General features: G+C 40.2%; 1 protein-coding gene across 1 annotated transcript in view; it reads left to right on the plus strand.

Annotated features, from left to right (window-relative positions):
• The first annotated feature begins 214 nt into the window (after positions 1-214).
• Positions 215-13,418, plus strand: part of olfm2 (olfactomedin 2) — a 24,774-nt gene continuing 11,570 nt past the window's right edge. Inside the window, exons 1-3 of the mRNA XM_022738210.1 lie at positions 215-764; positions 6,411-6,560; positions 8,987-9,142. Coding sequence (XP_022593931.1) covers positions 621-764; positions 6,411-6,560; positions 8,987-9,142 — 450 coding nt within the window. The 5' untranslated portion in view covers positions 215-620. The remainder of the gene's footprint in view (positions 765-6,410; positions 6,561-8,986; positions 9,143-13,418) is intronic.

Here is a 13,418-nt window from a genome sequence, read left to right on the forward strand (position 1 = left end):
TAAGCAGACATTGTTCAAGACGAGAACATGCTCATTTGATGAAGAAGTTGAGAGAATAGGAGAGAGTATGAGAGCGAGTTAGAGATGGAGGAGTGTGTCTGAGAGAGGGGGGGGGGTGGAGGGAGGGAGGGAGGGAGGGCGGGAGTTAGTGGATAAATGAGAGAGCGACGCTGGCTCAGCCACAGTGTCTTACTGCCAGGCGAAGGAAGGGGTCCAGGAAACGCACACACACACACATTGCTCAGTAGGACAAGCCAGCTGTTTCCAGGAGCATCTCCTGCCGCCTGAGCTGGATGTTTGTATGTTCGGACTTTGGATGCGTCTGCACATGGAGGCATCTGGAGCGGTTTGTGCTCCAGGATCTATTCTCTAACCTGTGGAAGTGAAGGAGCAGGGACTTCAGCAGTGGGACAATCCTGGCTGTGGTTTTATCAGAGAAACACTGTATTTGGATTCTTTAGCTGAGAACTGTTGAGCGTGCACCCAACGTTTTACCTGTAGCATCATGTTGTGTACCTGCTCTTTTTAGCATGACTGCTGTCAGCAGTTTGGACTGCGTGTAAGAGCCAGCCAGAGTTTCTGTTTGTGTGTGTGGGCTGAGTGAATGTGTGTGTGTCAGGATGAGTGTTCCCATGTTAAAGATCGGTGCGGTGCTCAGCACCATGGCTATGGTAACTAACTGGATGTCCCAGACTCTGCCGTCGTTGGTCGGACTCAATGGAACCATCATCTCCTCTGAGGGCACACATGAGCGGATCGTCAGTGTATGTATAATGCACATATACATTTTATGAATACACATGAATATACTGTATGAAGTTCTTTTATCAAAACAAAAATGTTTTTTTTTGTCATCAGTAGTTTAAAATCTATACTCAGTTGGTTAAACTGCGCTGACAATTTTTTTGTCAATCTTCAACTAGATATCTTGTTTTCTAAATGTACCCTCACATTCTTCAATCAACTGATTTGTATATATTACTACCCTATAATTATAATGATAATCACTCTGATGTGACACGATTTGTATTTGAAAAAGTAAACTGCTGCTTTTTAGTGGCAGCAAAACACCAACAATATCTAATATTAGAGGGATAAGAAGAGTCAAATCAGCCAGGAACATTTAGGCTGCATGCAGCAGATATTTGATCTTTTAATTGGTGCAGAAAATAGAGCAAAGAAGAGACAGAAATAGAAAAGATGCTCAGATGCACAGATTTAGAACAAAATCTGAAAAAAAAGAGTACAGTGGGTTGTAAATGTGAAGAATAAATAGCACGAATAAATAAGTAAATAACCTTTTCTGTTAATGTGAGTGATAAAGAACGTATATACAGTATGCACCCACCGCTATACACACATACACACACACACACACACACACACACACACACACACACACACACACACACAGAGGGGTAATAGGATTGCTCTTTCTCTGACTTACTGGGGTGATATTTCTCCTGGGGAAGGCTGACTCACCCATGGGACAGCCAGTAATTTGTTGCCCTAGCAACACCCTGGCAACCCCAGACATGTAGATGCTGGACCACTGCACATATAGGTTTTTTTTTAACTCTTTATGTATTTATATATTGTGTGTGTATGTGTTTGTGTATTTGTGTGTGCCTGGGCTTTGCATGGTTTGGCTTTCTGGCTCGAGAAGCAGCTCACAGCTGCTATGTGGCGGGACTTTGCAAGTTCAGCAAAGTGCATGCAGTCTCATGCAAGCAGACGCCTACACACAACCACAGACATACACGCACGCACACACACGCACACACACTGGCAAGAACTGGCTGAGGACAGATGGAGATGTTAGAGGTGCAGTGCTGCTACCTCATTCTACTTCAGGAGACAATAGAGAGAGAAGTCCTAAAATCTTAAAATGTTACGATACTGCAGATCAGTTTGATGATGTGTGAATATAATTGTGAGCAAGATCAGGGTTTCCCAAACGTTTTGTTTCTGATGTGCCCTCACAGCCATCAAGTCAAGTACCCTTTCATCTTTTTCCAAATGGTTTGTTTGAATTGATTTTAGACTGGATGTTATTTAAAACTATTGATTATATAATAATTGATATTGAAATATTTGTCTCATACAGTTGAACTGTCAACTGTCCATTTTCAACTAGTTACTCATTACTTTTGGGATCTCTCTGATCAGCCGTTTATCCAATACTTTTAGCTGAACAGTTTCAACAGTTTATTCATCTGCTTATATCTTATTTTAATAAGTCATCCAGCTATCCATTTTAACCATTGTCCATTACATTTAGTGAAGTAATTCAAATGTTTTTTGTATTACTTTATTACTAATTATTTCAACCATTTATCCGTTAGTTTTAGTTTTAGCTAGCTATTTTATCCATTATTTTTAGCTATATGAAATGCTTATCCATTACTTTTAGGTAAGTATTTCAACTGTATATCCAGTACTTTTACTTAACTATTCAAACCATTTATTCATTACTCTTAGCTAGTTACTTCAACACTATATCCAATACTTTCAGCTAGCGTTTCAAACCATTTTTCGATTACTTTTAGCTAACCTTTTCAACTGTTTATACATAACCTTTTTTAGCAAACTTTTTCCATTATCCATTGCTTTCAGAAAAGTATTTGAACTGGTTTATGTATTACTTTTAGCTAAATGTTTGAACTATTTTTTTCATGACTTTTAGCTTACTCCTGCAACTTCTCTGCTTGATTGCTATCTAGTTTTCATTGATTTTCAATTGCAACACAGTGCTCAGGTGTTACAGCTGTCTCAGTATATAGACATATATTTTTAAATAAATTGTTTTTCAAATGAGCTGAGTTACTCCACAATCTTCCCACATAACCCCTGGCAACTGCAGAAGCACCCCAAGGGTACACGTACCTCTGGTTGGGAATCACTAAGCTAGATGACAATGTCAGACATTTAGATTTTTGTGAGTCAAATAAGCTGTTAGACACACTTTTTCAGTATTGTATGTTACCTTCCTGCCTACTTCCACCGTCTCTGTTGAATTCTTGCAGGGATTCAGCTTTATTAGCTCTGTACTCTCTCTTTATTTGCACTGATCACAATCAGCTGAGCTGCCTGAGTAGATTTTTATCATTTTTCCCTTGTGTGAAATGAACCCTTAGGTGCCGTATGTCCTCCTTTGTTTAATTACAACGAGCAGTGGGTGCAACCGATGTTTACAATTCTCATCCCATTCACATCCTCCTCTTTTAAACCCCCCTTCCCCCGTCAGCTTCATTGTTAACTGGACTTCAAGGTTACCGCACCAAACCCTGCTGATTGATTTATCAGATTTTTCCCTCCAGGCATCCACCTCCCCTCCCCATATCTCCTTGTGCGTCTCCATCCTCCTTTGTCGTTATTCTTTTTCAGGGTTTGTAGGGCAGCTTCTCAGCCAGATTACTGTGACAAGCTGGTGTGTGTCAGGTTGAGCTCAGCCGTTCTTTTACATTGTGCTAAAATGTTAACACTAAGTGGGTCAAACTGAGGACTCGGTTAAATCTCACCAAAATGAGCTCATGATCTCAGTGCTATCTGTGGTGACTTGGGTCCAAATGTTCAGACCCCAGGGAACAATTGCTGTCACCTCAGCACTACCTAATGAGGTCCCAAATAACCCCAAAAATTAAAAAAAGAAACAAGTCATTATAACAACAGAGGTGTTATTTTAGAACTAGTCTAGTCTATGTGTCTTGCTGTGTACTGCAGACTTGAAAATAAACCTCATCAAATGCATGTTCTTCTCATTCAAGTATTTCCATCTGTCTTTACAGTACAAAAGATTTACAAAAATAATTGTGTGGAAGAAAATAATGGCAATAACATTTCCAATCTTAGAAACTACTGAATACTGAGTGTTGACATTTAAGTATTTCTCAATTTATAGTATTGAGATATTTTACAAACTATCTGAATTTATGTGGTGTTGATAAGGCGAATGAATTAGAGTTGTTTATTTACGCATCCAGAGATACAGTCATTAGTTCCCACCATATTCACTCTCCTTTTAGCTCTGTTTTTGGTCCCCACCAACTCCTGAGGGAAATATCTGCCTCTTTAGCCGCTAAATACTTCACTACGTCGACTGTTCAGACACTAGTTGTTAAGAGCTGGAGTGCTGTTGGTTTTCAGAGCCTTTTTGTACCTGCTGCGGACGAAGACAATGCCATGAGAGTGGTTAGAGTGAATCTAAACAGTAAAGTTTCAGGCCATAAATCTAAAACAATGACCTGAAATGCTGTGAAGCTTCATAGAACTGAGAGGATTTTTTTCTTTTCTTTTGTAATTTCTTAAATTCAGAAATTTAACACAAAAAATTTCATATTGCTGAAATTCAGTTACTGAAATTCTGATATAAAAATTCATGTCAAGTCCAAAAACAATACATTAAAAATTAACATCCATGGGATCTAAGTTTCTAATTTACCTGAAATTCAAGAGCAAGAAGTATCCTTGGTAGGACTGAATTTTTCATCTTGGATTTCAGCAACTTGCTTACTATTTTGAATAATGATCACTTCACTTAAGATGAAAGATATTATTGGTATGAATTTAGTTGTATTTCAACACTATATGATAATATTAATGTAACAAAACAATAAAGTATGCATTTGCAACCTAAATGAGGACCTCTGTAATTTTCTTCCATGTCATTCAGATTATTCTGAATATAGAAATATTGCACTGAACGTGCAATGAAGTAACAAAATTAAAATTTAAGTCGCGTATCGTGGGTAAAAAGAAAACACTTGTCTCAAGAAAACATATCGATTAAATATGCATTAGATATGTGAATGAAATAGTAGCAGCATGAATAGAAGCGAAGACCTGCATTAGCATGGACTGTGAATAGGTTAGAAATATTTTTTGTGCAGATTTCTGGGAGCTCTGGGGAGCCCGTGACTTTTTGCCAGAGAGAACAGCAGCTCCGGCTGTGGAGGCAGAGGGTGGAAACTATCCAGTTATGCTGCTAGCATTTCTGGATACAGACATGTGGAAGATGTCACAGCTGATTTTAGCTGCAAATGAGAAATATCCAATTTACACACGGATGTCTATGGTGCAGTCAAATACAATAAAGTGCAAAGAGTAGGCCTATGCACTCTCCTTTTTACAAACAAAGGACATTTAAATCACTATAAGAGCCCAGTCGAGAGCTCCTGAAACCCTTCTGAGATTTACCAGCAAGATGGAATTAGACAGAAACCTTTTTTAAAGGAAAATATTTTTACCTTTCTGACTACAGCCTGACCTGAATAACATTCTGAGATGCTGTGGAAATGTGTGTTGTATTATAAAATGCACAGGAACGGAAACTGCTTCAGTGGTATGACTCATTGGGTCATTTTGAAACACACTTTTACACAAAAACAGATAAACACAAAACACTTCAAAGGATTTAAAAAAAGAGTTTTAAATGTGACTACGTTTTTGTATCAAAGAAGCACAGCTGCCTTACTGTCTTAGAAATATTAAATTATGTCTTTTTATAGCAACACCATATCAAATGATGGACATTTTACAGTCATTACTGTACATCTCACACATGCTCTACCCCTAGACCTTACTGTGTGTGTGTTTTTTTTAACACAATATTGACATGATATTGAACACAACAATATGGAGGGCATTTGTATGCAGCCTGAAGGGAAGCAGCTCCTGAGGGATTTGATTCAGGACAAAATAATACATAATATACATTGCTAGTGTTCATGGAGCACTGGCATGAGAGTGCATTGTTTGGTTTCTTATTTGGTTTACAATGATCTGATGGGAGGGGGCATTGTTTAGATCTTGTCGATAGAAAGGTATATTTTAAAGGAGTGGGTTTTATATTCAGTAAGGCAGCAAGTAATGATGATATTTCATCATCTCTTGATCTCTTGATTGTTTTCTCAGTTAGTCACATAATTATTTAGTGTATAAAATATAAAAAATGTCCATCACAATTTGATAAACTCCATGGTGACAATCCAAAACCCAAAGATATTTCATTTCAAATGACTTTAAATTGGAGAAACGGTCAATTATCACATTTAAGAAGCTGGAGCTTGGGACATTTTTTCCATTTTAACTTGTCTATCAAAATAAATGAACTCTCTTACTTTTTATTAGCACTGTTAGATGTTATTCCTTAAAGTCTACAAGTGGCTACTTGAGGAGTTTCAGTAAAACTGTCTTCAGACTCAAATGCATTTGCGGTGAATTTCAAATTTAGTAGAAATCACATTGTTATCCTCAAAAAATGTGAACTATTAAAAACACAAAACTAAACTGAAACAAAAAAAAACCCCACATGATTAACTTTGTGTTTTATTTTGACAGTCTCCTCTGTTAAAAGCCCACCATGTGATGTTCCTGCATTGTCTTAATTAACACAGACTGTTTGTTTACAGGGTTTGTACCCGGGCTCAGAGGAGGGCTGGCAGGTGTACAGCACAGCCTCAGATCCTGACGGCAGATGTGTGTGCACAGTGGTCGCTCCCGCACGAAACCTCTGCAAACGAGACCCTCGGAGTCGACAACTACGCCTGTTGACTGAACAGGTGTGTGTGTGCGAGTGTGTGCGAGTGTGTGCGAGTGTGTGTGCGAGTGTGTGTGAGTGTGTGTGTGAGTGTGTGTGTGTGTGTGTGTGTGTGTGTGTGTGTGTGTGTGTGTGTGTGTGTGTGTGTGTGTGTGTGCGCGCCGCATCCACTCTTGAGTGCGTACCTGCACGTTTCAGTGGTCAGCATTGCGATGCAGCACAGGCGAAAGGCAGCGTTCTGGAATGAAATATTCACTGGACTGTCTCTTTGTTTTGACACTTGCAGTGACACACATGAACACACACACACACACACACACACTCAGGTTTCACTGACAGATGTATCCCTGATACATCAGTAGCTGTATCCTCTACAGACTCCCAGTCACTCAACATGCCAAAAGAGTTTAAACTCAAAGGAAACACTGACAGATGGGTGGGAAAGACACAGTTTGTTCTATATTGCAGGGTGGAGCTCTGTATATGAGTATTCATATGCTCCACATAGACGGTCATGTGTTCGTATACGTGTGTATTTATATGAGGATGTGAGTGTGACTGCGTAAAGCACATTTCTGCCGATGTATACAGTATCTGTGTCCTGAGAGAGGAATAAAAGTGATTTGTGACAGAAGATGATGAATTATTGAACACCATCCGGCCAGCAAACATTTCTCAAAGCATGCTTTACTGCGAGGCTCACACATCAGGATATATACATCCTGTATTCCCACCAAGGTAAGAGTGAGTCACCGCACACTAAAGACAACATCATGATTATAACTTTTTTTTTTTCATTCGATGCTGGTGTTACATCCTGTTCTCTGTTCACATAAAAAGAGGGAGAAATCAAAAAGGTACATGAACATCATCAAAAAATACCCCCCCCCCCCACACACACACACACACACACACACACACTCTGTTCCTGTTGGGAGGTTTTGTATTTATGAATCTTAATTAGCTCAGCGTGTCTCTGGAAGTGACACCTAGATCCTGCTGTGAGTGTGAATTTGTGTGTGTGTGATTTTATCCGTTTTTCTCCGGCCTCCCCAGCAAGTGCTCAACGAGATGTGTGGGTGGGCTTTTTCATGAGTGTTTGTTTGTTTGTTTGCATGTCGTTTTTGGATATCTGGGTCATTTTTATAATAGCTCCTTTTTTTTTTTTTTTTCCCATGCTTGTTTTTCCGTTCAATATCAAAAGAAATTTGAAGTATCTCGTAGCATCTCAGGATGGTTAATGAGAAGAAGCGTGGGAGTGTTTGTTTCTTTAGAACACAACATACTGTAGGTGAGGATCTCATGTTTAAATGGATCTGATGAGACGCTACCTCAAAGAGAAATATGATGTGTGTCCTTGCCTCATGTAGCTGAGCCGAGGTATTTGCAGTACTTAAGGGTCACTTCACCTTGAATGTATTTTCTATACAACCCAAAAACACACTTTCTCACACTTTTGTTTTCTTTGTTGTCTTATCTATCATCTGTCCCTGAGACTTCTGCCACCTCCCCTTTAAAGCTGAAGCGAGAGGGATTTTGTCTGTGGTGCTCACAGCTTTACAAAATTACATTTAAAAAATTCAGTAGCAGTGTGTCTATCCAGAACCAATTTCTCCCTTATTTTGGATGATCCACAGTCCTCACTGTAACTGGAAACAGTTTCTGCCATGGCGTTTCCTCTTTCACAATCAGACTTATTTGACACTTCCGACGCACGAGTCACATATTTACAAACAGAAACACATTTATGGTAAATGTTAAACTTATATAGGGCTCTTCTAATCTTACTGACCACTTAAAGCGCTTTACAAAACTTCCCACATTCACCCCTTCACTCACACACTCATACATCACACTCGCACACTGATGGAACAGCCATCAGGGGCAACGTGGGGGTCAGTATCTTGCCCAAGGATACACCGGCATGAAGCCTGGAGGAGCCGGGGATCGAAACACAATCCTTCTAATTAGTGGACTACCTGCTCTACCTGAGCCACAGCTGCCGCCGCATGATACAGCAGCTTAACTGGTATATTTAAAGTGCTGGTGCAATTGTGGCGCACTCGTCTGTGCTATCTTGTGGTGTCAGCTCCTTCATCGTTTTAGTTCATAGTGAAATATCTGGACTACTAACTCCATTTTTGTCGCAATCGTGATGGGATGGAGGCAGAAATCTCATAGATGGATATCTCCTGGTTTGATAAAACCAAAACTACCTGCATGGCTAGATACAATAAGAGGTATCTAAGAAAACATGTTTTCATTTATTTATTTATTTAGTGAATTTAGTGCACTAACCCTTTAAGTATGTCAGGCACACAACAGGTGTTTGGCAGCAAATAACAGGTGGCAGTCAGTCAGACAACAGCCAAAACCAATCATAGGCATTTCTGGCCATGTGGGTTGCTAACAATAATCACTCATATCAAACGTGTGTGTGTTTGTCAGGTTCAGAACGTGAGCCAATCCATGGAGGTGGTGGACCTGCGGACATCCAGAGACCTGCAGTACGTCCGAGACTCTGAGCCGCTGCTGAGAGGAGTGGACGGACGCTTACACACTTATGTGGCCAACCCCCGCACTCTGACAGCAAAGGGCCTGCAGGTACACGCACATAAACACAGAGTCAGACACACACACACACACACACACAGTGTAAGACGGTTGCTGTAGGGAACACATAACCTTTGGTGTGAAAACATTGATTTCACGCATGCCAAGCTGAAGTTTCCTGCCTGCACTCAGACACGCGAGCATCTTTCATGAAGGGGACAAAATTTGTCTTGAAGCTGTCAATTTGCTGGCCTCAAGTCTGCTGAATAAAAGTCTCGTACAGAAGGCACCAGCAAAACTGCAGCATCACTGCACACATTAAGACTTGGAGCTGTGCAAAAAAAAGAAAAAAAATCTGTCTGGATCGAGTCTGAAATCTTAATGGTAATGACAAAATTTACATAGTATTGAAACACAAAAGCAGAGGGAGATAATCTACAACATACATTTTTTTCAGTTTGTTGTCAGTGCTTTAAATTTGCAGGAGAAAAGATAAGATTACCTGGCTGGATAAGTATTCCCTTTTATTGTGGGAATTCTTCTAAATGTATTTCATTTCTTAAATTAGGAGTACTAATCTCATCAGGCATGGTGCTTTCTGCCACGATGGCGCTGGCAGGCATCTGCACCAATAACAAAGCAGCAGGGTAGTGGAAGATTATCTGAAGAGCTGCAGAGAATGAGAGTCTATGCAGCTAAGGAATGAGGGGTGAATGATCTATACAGTTAAATAAGCTGTGAAACTACTGGTTTAATGTCTGCGACTGGCAGCTCTGGACTCCTAATGACGCTGAACTAAAAGGTTGTAAAAACCCTGTACACTGTTTACACCTGCATGTAAATGTGCCCGTAAACATCGATCTGGGGATTTGTGGTTTGGTGCAAAGACAGGTGAAAACTGGGCAAAATCTGGCTGAAAAGTAAAAGATTTTTTAGATATCTAGGTCACATGTAACAGTTGTTTCAACAGCATCAGTGTCTATATTTCAGTCTGTCGTTAGGACATGCTTCTCATCTAAGTAGGGTAATTTTCAACCAAATTGAGCCCAGTTTTAGCCTGACTGTTTGTCTTTTGATGTGTAAATCACCAGACTAGGGCTTAGTGGGTTATTAAAGGGGCAATATATAAGTACTGAAGTTTAAAACATTCAAAAATTAACTAAGATTATCAAACAGTATGTGAAAAATTTACAGTTTTGACGTTACAGCAAAGAAGACTATTTATTGTGTTGCAGAGATATCTACCAAAGTTAGCATGCTAACCAGCTAGCGCCGGCTTGTCCTATCTTGTAATACCACTTTGTACCTCAAGGTGCGATAGTGAAACTAATTTCAGTTTCAGAAGTATTGATTGTTCCTATCCTCCAGCGTAAGGACGATGGTAGAACGTAATGAAAATAAAACTTCTGATGAGACGCTGCATAATTCACAACTTGGTTTGTGCTGTTTTTAGCTTGCCTTGGTTGTCCCGCCTGTTTTAGCAACTGGTTGGTGGTAAATTTGGGTTGATCAGTTCTGGTCTGACAGCACCATTAGGCTACTCTAGCTTCAATCTAGGTCACATTATGCATATAAAAAAAACTTGCAATAAAATATAGAAAAGCAGATACAGCATTAACAGAATAGTTCAACATTTTGGGAAGGACACTTATTCGCAGTCTGGCTGAAAGATAAGAAGACTGATACTGCTTTCAAATCTGTACAGTTAATATGAAGCTATAGTACAGCCAGTGGTTGGTCAGTTTAGCTCGGCATTAACACTGAAAACAGACTCTTTTCAAACAGCAGAATCCACCAACAAACTAAACTAAAACTAACTACTAACTCAAAGATTATTATTGTTGTTTAACAGCTCACAAATTATTATATTATATTTTGTCTTTTAATCCGTACATGTTACATGCCAGACTCAGACAGTGACTCCCTTGAATCTCCGCTGTCTGCCCCTGCAGCTGCTAAGCTAACTACCTGCTGACTTTAGCCACATATTTACTGTGCAGGCATTTCTTGCCTTCTCTGCAAAAAAGTGAAAATTTGAAATTACTACTTTGACGTACCAAACGTACCAAACATAACACAGATTAACTAATATAATTAGATATAATTAAATAATTATAATTAAAATATAATTAGAAGCTCATGAACCAGCATTTAACATGAGATGCTATATGAACCTATGAGAGGCTCCATAGGAGGTCCACAAACACAGACACATGCCACACACACACACACACACACACACACACACAGGCACACACACACACACACAGGCACACACACACACACACAGGCACACACACACACACACGCACACACACGCACGCACACCACCCCCTACATCCCCAAATAGAGAAGCATCGCCGCCTCCCCATAAATCCATTCTGCCTTTCATCTTGTGCCGAGCATCTTCTTAACAACATCACGGGGCTCTGGGGTCTGTTTTTAAGTTTTTATACAGTTAGCTTTTATGTGTGTGTGTGTGTGTGTGTGTGTGTGTGTGTGTGTGTGTGTGTGTGTGTGTGTGTGTGTGTGCGCGCGCGTGCGCATGTGCGAGCAAGTGCGAGCGAGTGTGCGCACATGTGTTTGTGTGTTTGCACGTGTGCGTGCGCTTGTTGCTCCTTGGGGGTTTTCTCAGTCATAAGCTTTTGCCTTTGCACTGAGAGGCAGAACTAGTGAATATTTATGTGCAACTACAGTATGTTTATCAATAACTAAACAGTATTTTTATCCCACAGGAGGAAGGGAACAAGGGAGACGGAGAAGGGGATTTCAAACAGGAAGATTAAGACAGAATGATAGATGATTGATTGAGGCCTTGAGAGAGATGAAGGAGAAAAAGGAGGGAATGGAGGAAAAAAAAGGTGTTTCATTGCATATTAGCATTTTTCCCTGTGGGAGGGCGGGATGAGAGGAATGAGCAAAGTGAAGTAAGAGGGTGGGTAAAGGTCAGGCAGAGAGAGGAGGATAAAAGAGTGAAACTGGAGGGGAGAGATTAGAAAGATGAAGATGAAGGAGGAGGCAAGGCAGGGGAGGGATTAACCAGGTAAAGTGTTTACTATCTGACAGGCCATGACATTTACAGCATTTTGTCGGGATCAATTTTAATACATATTTAATGAACTTGCAATTATATTCAAATGAGGATGCCAATACCAGTCAGTGAGGATGAAGCGGCCAAATTTAAGATCAACTCAAGCTGCCCCAGATATTTCACGCTATGCTGTTATGACATGTAAAAATTGGTGCTACAGCTTCAGAAAATGTTTTGCAAGTGATGTTGGAAAAGTATTTAGGTCCTGATTTTAAGATAGAAACGGGAGGGATTAGACACACAAAGTGTCTGACTGACTGCCAAGCCTCTTTCCTGGTTGTGTTTGTGTGCGGGGGTGTGAAATGTTCTGAGGGGATGATAAGATTTTTGTCTTTGCTATTTGACACTTTCTTAAATCCTCTTTTTTTCATATTAAATCCAATTCCACTTTCTACACAGCAAACCGTTTTGAGCGGGATTTAAAGGTGAAAAGTGTCGAGGCTGAAATGGGGGTATATAAGGAAAACCCTTTTTCCTCTTGCTGCAACACACAGCTGCGTCATACATACAATTCATACACTAAATATTAATATTCCTTCAAGCTGATCGCAGAAAAAGTCCTGTTGTCTCCATCCGCACTGGTTGAAGTATATCCAGTCTGAGAGCATTTCAGAAAGATCAGTTTTCAGTGTTTAACTGTGGATGTGAGGCCAAAATGCAAATGATTCATCTATCCATTTTATGCTTCTTATCTGGGTGCAGTGCCAGCGAACGGGGCAGAGCAGCCCAGATACACTTTCCTACAGCCACATTTTCCATCTCCTCCTGTGGGATTGTGAGGCGTTCCCAAGCCAGATGGGATATGTAACCCCTCCAGCATGTTCTTGGGGGTGGGGGTGGGGGGGTGGGGTGGTGGCTTTCCATTTGGTTAACGTGGCTCGTTGCTTCCCTCACTTCACTTCCTTGCATCTTAGCTCCTTGGAGAGATGTGAGGAAGAGACGCAGGGATGGAGATGGCAATTACTCATGACGCACAACATAACAACATCTTAATGTTAAATGTGTAGAAATAATTAAGATGAAGAACAAACACATCATGCTCAACCCCAAAACTTAAAAAAAAAAAAAATGGTGTGTGTAACTGTCCAAAAAGTACAAAAAGAGTTTGAACACCCAAATCAATGAGACTCACCCTTTTATTCAGTTTTCAAAGAGAAACTAAAACACAGGGGAAATTCGCAGATGTTCTGGATATGCCTTCTTCACTGCACAATAGTCTTCAATTCCATGACTAAG

The sequence above is a fragment of the Seriola dumerili genome, unplaced genomic scaffold, assembly GCF_002260705.1.
Source record: "Seriola dumerili isolate Sdu_G_001 unplaced genomic scaffold, Sdu_1.0 BDQW01000035.1, whole genome shotgun sequence".
Lineage (NCBI taxonomy): Eukaryota > Metazoa > Chordata > Actinopteri > Carangiformes > Carangidae > Seriola > Seriola dumerili.